The sequence below is a fragment of the Salpingoeca rosetta genome (assembly GCF_000188695.1).
Source record: "Salpingoeca rosetta unplaced genomic scaffold supercont1.22, whole genome shotgun sequence".
In the NCBI taxonomy this organism is placed as follows: Eukaryota; class Choanoflagellata; order Craspedida; family Salpingoecidae; genus Salpingoeca; species Salpingoeca rosetta.
In genome coordinates, this window is record NW_004754912.1 from 499,075 (window position 1) to 504,074 (window position 5,000).

The 5,000-nt window shown below is 54.9% G+C and overlaps 3 protein-coding genes across 3 annotated transcripts in view; all 3 read right to left on the reverse strand.

Moving 5' to 3' along the window:
• PTSG_07377 (uncharacterized protein) overlaps positions 1-849 on the reverse strand; it is a gene marked incomplete at both ends in the record, with an annotated part of 3,782 nt that extends 2,933 nt beyond the window's left edge. Inside the window, 4 exons of the mRNA XM_004990818.1 lie at positions 130-189; positions 326-358; positions 496-569; positions 717-849. Of these exons, the coding sequence (XP_004990875.1) occupies positions 130-189; positions 326-358; positions 496-569; positions 717-849 (300 nt within the window). The remainder of the gene's footprint in view (positions 1-129; positions 190-325; positions 359-495; positions 570-716) is intronic.
• An 811-nt stretch (positions 850-1,660) lies between these two features.
• Positions 1,661-2,023, reverse strand: PTSG_12577 (uncharacterized protein; the record flags this gene model as incomplete). The annotated part of the gene is made up of 1 exon (XM_004990819.1): positions 1,661-2,023. One exon carries the CDS (start codon positions 2,021-2,023, stop codon positions 1,661-1,663), a length of 363 nt encoding a protein of 120 aa, XP_004990876.1.
• A 1,593-nt stretch (positions 2,024-3,616) lies between these two features.
• The window catches only part of PTSG_07378 (uncharacterized protein), a 4,649-nt gene continuing 3,265 nt past the window's right edge, over positions 3,617-5,000 (reverse strand). The window contains exons 6-7 of the mRNA XM_004990820.1: positions 4,366-4,806; positions 3,617-4,139 (exon numbers count right to left, since the gene is read on the reverse strand). Of these exons, the coding sequence (XP_004990877.1) occupies positions 3,788-4,139; positions 4,366-4,806 (793 nt within the window). The 3' untranslated portion in view covers positions 3,617-3,787. The remainder of the gene's footprint in view (positions 4,140-4,365; positions 4,807-5,000) is intronic.

Genomic DNA, 5,000 nt, shown 5'->3' on the forward strand with positions numbered 1-5,000 from the left:
TAGAGAGAGAGAGAGAGAGAGCGTGTGTGTGTGTGTGTGTGTGTGTGTGTGTGTGTGTGTGTGTGTGTGGTGCACAACTCTGCCGTGGCCAGCAAGCGAGTCGCACGGCGTGAGTGGTGGAGATCACACCTGGTTGGCCTTGCTTCGCTTCATCTGCGCCTCGGCCAAATCCTTCTCCAAGATACGCAACTGCAATTCAAAGCATGTCGGGTGAGCGCGCGAGATAGTTGAACAACGTACAGCGCATTTCAACGCAAACACACACACACACACACACACACACACACACAGAGAATCCTGCAGGGGAGAGACGCAATGGCCGCACCTCCCGCCGCAGTTTGTCGAGCTCAACCGAGTGCTGTCAGAGGAAAGGCAGGGGTGTGAGCAGTCTCGCAGCCGCGGATTGATGTGCAAGCAGGCAGGCGAAAGAAGAAGTGTCGGTGCTGGCACGGCAGGTGCACACACACACACACACATACACACAGGTGCTCTCACGTCTGACGCTGCAGGGATGTGTTGGCGGGAGCGGAAGACGTGCTGCGGCTGCTGTTGTGCTGTGTTGGGCTGGTCTATCATAGTGGTCACAGGGTGCATGTGTTCAATGAATGGTTGAAATAGAGACAGAAGAGACATGCATACAAAGCCACACACACACACACACACACACACACACACACACACACACACACACACACACACACACACACACAACGTACTGTGCCGTTGGAGGGTGTGCCGGTTCTTGTGCAAGGACGCCTGACGGCGATGGAACATCACGGGAGGATCCATGCTTTGCTGGTGCTGCTGACTCTGGTGCTGGTGTTTGTGCTGGGGCACGACAGCTGGCATGCCGCTGACGCGTGCAGTGGCCTCAGCGACGGGTGTGTGTGTGTGTGTGCGTGTGTGTGTGTTGCGTGGTAGCGTCAACGGTAGCGTCAACGGTGGTTGGCGGAAAATGCGTTCACGAAGAGCAGACGAGAGGCGTAAACGCAGCCGCAGCTCTTGTTCAGTGACACGCTGGAAGTAGCCTGTGCAACAGTCCATCGAAAAGGGAGGTGGCATGTTGTGCACACATGGGAAGGGGGCAGTGAGTAATTTGAATCCCATGGAACACGCGCGAACGCCTGTCAGCGGCATATTGAAACACGTACAAATCGCTGCGCACCCAACTACAACAACAACAACAGCACCACCACCAACGACACCAACCAGCATAGCACAAGCAACAACGCACAACGCACAACGCACGGGTACACAACGTGCTATTGCCATGCGTAAGGACGTACGTCATTAAGGGAAGGGGTTCACGCCCCCCGGTGGTTTGACACAGATATGGATGGATGCGAAATTGCCCACAAGGGAAACAGTTCACACACATGCACAGATGAGCAAACAGGGCATGGGAACCAAGAGCGTGAGGTGATGAATGAAGATCGTGGTGTGTGTGTGTGTGTGTGTGTGTGTGTGTGAGCGATGGAACAAACGCTAACCGCAGCACAGTCACAGGGAGAATGACATGGCATGTGACACGCTGGCAGTGTGACAGTGGGCAGCTGCGGCTGAGTCGTGTGGCGGCGGCTTTCACCTCGCGTCGCATCACTCACCGCGTGCTTGGTGGGAGGGCGATGAGTCGCTTGTTGGCGCACGACTCGCTTGCCAGCTAGGATATGTTCGAGGTTTTGGATTGCAGCTGCAACTGTTGCGCGCGTTGGGGTCTGCAAGGGGGCGAGGCAAAGGGTGCAGGGGTGCAGGTAGGCGGGAGGAGAATGCGCCAGAACACAACGGCAGCCCAGCAATGGAGACAGCCGCCGCACGCACGCGTGCAAGTCGACACGACACAACCACAACAAGCAAGCACAAAGGCAGCGTGAGCCACAGCGATTAGCATAGGTTGCACCGAGAGAGTGTGTGTGTGAGAGTGACAGGAGAGAGGAGAGGGCCAGATGGGTGTGTGGTGTTGCGGTGTTGTGACATGCGACTGTTGCGTTGCATCGTTTTCAGAACAGCGAATCACCAGGCCCATGTGACGTGGTTGTTGTTGTGGTTGTTGTGCTAGCGTGCTGATGGGTCGTTGTGTTGTGTGTATTGGTCGTGCAAGCGTTTGGTTTTGACGTGCGTGGTTGGGTGTTCACCGTTGTTGTGTTTGTTGGTTGGTTGGTGGCGCTTGTTTCGTTGTTGGTGCTTGCACTGTTTGCTGTTGTGTCTGCGTGTCTCGTGCACAGAAACACACACACACACACACACACACACACACACACAACAGCACATGCGTCATGCGAAGCATACGCACCCTCTTCCTTGCTTGCTTGTCGAGTGCGTTGTTGGATGATGCGAAGCAACTGACGACAGCAGAGAGGGTTGTGCACACACCTGATGACGACGCCAATGTGGTGCTGGCTTGTGGTTGTTGGTTGTTGTTGGTTGTTGGTTGTTGGTGGTGCGCGCGTGTGCTTGCGTCGATCGTTGTGGTCGCCGTTTGCTTTGTGCTGCTTCTTGCTTCTTGTTGCTTTGCTTCTTGTTGTTCGAGCCTGCTGCCTGCTGCGTTTGCTTGTGCTTGTTGAGGGCTTCAGGTTGCCCTCGATTGTTTCCCTATTTTGGACGCATTGCTCGTGCTGTCGGGGCGTTGCGAGTCCACTTCCTGGCAGTGCCGGGACAAAACGGTTATGTCGTCATGCGTCGTGCGTGATCCCGTGTGACAACAACCCATCGCGCAACCGTGCGTTGCTCGACAACCACCACGGCGGCACCGGGACACTTTGCCGCTTTGAAAATTCGACGCTGCCGCGCGCACTTTGAAACCCATGGCAGAAAATAAAAAGTTATGAAGGTGATTCGATGATGATTTAATTGCAGTGAGTTGGTAGCGCCGCGAAACGTTTGAACGCAGAGAGAGAGAGAGAGAGAGAGAGAGAGAGAGAGAGAGAGAGACCTATTTCTTCTACGAACGTGGGGAGCCTCCAGACCTAGGTAGACAACGTAACGGGATTTAAAGCCAACGTAGCATCCATAATCTCTTCGTCTTAAAAACGTCCAGAGTCCTCCAAGAATGTCCGCCGCGTTCAAGGCACGCATGCACCAATTCCCGGTTAGTGGTACAAGGCTGAAGCCGCACTCGCACCATAGCTGGAGCGAAAAAGCCAGCCCTTTTAATTAGCTATTTAGTAGTACACCGTTAGGTCTTAGTGTGTTGGTACAGAATAGCGCAGTGCACAAATTTGGGAAGACGGCGGCATTCTGACTATACTTAGCGCCGTCTCAATGCACACAGGCGGAGTTCTGTCTATGGGTGGGATGCAACGGGAATGAGATATCTTACCTATCTTCCACCCTTAAATGACGTGCACCCTGATGCGCGAGTCTTCTTCGCCAAAGCCTGGGCGGTTAAGAGCGGATCTAACCACCGGGCCAAGGGCGGCATACCGGATCATGCTTGCGCTTCTCACGGTTGGTTTCCTCTTACAACTCTAAGCTTCACTAACGACGCGCGCCTTCTAAATACCGAATCCTCCATCCCTATCCAAACTAGATGCAACAAGCTTTTTACATCGAGTGTGTGTGTGTGTGTGTGCGTGCGTGCGTGTGTCTCACTCACACACACACATACACACACACTCTCTCTCCCCGTCTCGCTCTCTCTGCGCGTAAGGACGAGTTGAAACCCACTGTTGAAACGAAAGAGGTTTTCTTAGATGGTGTCGACTCTTGGAACAAAAAGGACAGCAGTTACATTACACACATAAACACACATAAACACACACACACATAAACACACATAAACACACGTCCACTACCTTTTGGACTTTGGTGCTTTTGGGGACGGTTTGGCCTTGGGGAAGCGAGCCATGAGGGTCGGGAGGATGGTGGCCGTGGCGGAGGGTGACAGATGCTTGTCGTCAATCAAGTGGCGGTACAGGTTGGACAGCGTTGCATTCATGACGGCGCCGGCGGTTTCGCCCCTGCCGCTCACCGCGCCGCGCTCGGCCATGCCTGCAAGCACGTGCGCCAGCTCCTTCTCCTCCAATCCAGCCGGCGCCCGATCAAGAAAGTCAAGCACCTGCATGTGCAGCGTCACGTGCTTGGCGGCCAGCGGCTCCAAAATCCCGGCAATCGTCTCCTCCTTTCGTCGCACAAACTCCCGCCTGTGTGTTGTGCGTGTGTGTGTATGTGTTGTGTGTGTGTATGTGCATGTATGTGTTGTGTGTGTGCATGTGTGTGTGTGCGTGTGTACGTGTGTGCGCGTGTGCGTGTGTGCGCGTGTGCGTGTGCGCGTGTGTGAGTCGCCCGGAAGAAAACGGTAAAGCCAAACAAATGGGAAACGGAAAGTACGCCACAATCGTCACCACCACCATCACCGCCATCACCAACCAGTGCTGTGTGAGGATGGCGTGGAGAGCGTCCTTGACGCCTGGGAGGAGCGAGTAGGTCGGGTCGGTCGACTTGCACAGGACCGGCACAATCTGCAGCAGGCGCGTCATGTCGCCAGCAGCAGCGCGCCTGGCCATGTACATGGCAAGCAGCACCTCAATGTAGTAGATGTCAACGCCGTAGTCCTGCAGCTCCTGCGGTACAAACCGCTCGTCCGCCTCGTCCACGTCCCATCGCCACGACCCGTCATCATCATCATCGTCATTGTCGCCACCACCACCACCACCACCACCACCATGATGCTGCTGCGTCGCCGTCACTGCTGCTGTCGAGGTGCTTGTCGATGCTGATGGGGTCGTTGGTGTTGGTTTTGCTGCAGTGTCGCTGTCCCCACCTTTGCTCTGCAGTTTCTGTTTCGCCCTCTTTTCCTTTGCCCGCCGTCTGTGGTGCCGTTTGTGCAGATGCATCGTGCGTGTGTGCGTGCGTACGCGCGTGTGTACGAGTGATTTAGTGTGGGTGTGTGTTTGTGTGGGAGTGTGTTTGTTTGTTTGTATGTATGGGATACCTATGACAGACCAATAGGCCTGAGTGTTTGGAAATCCACGCACATGCACACACAGACATCGGGCCTCAGG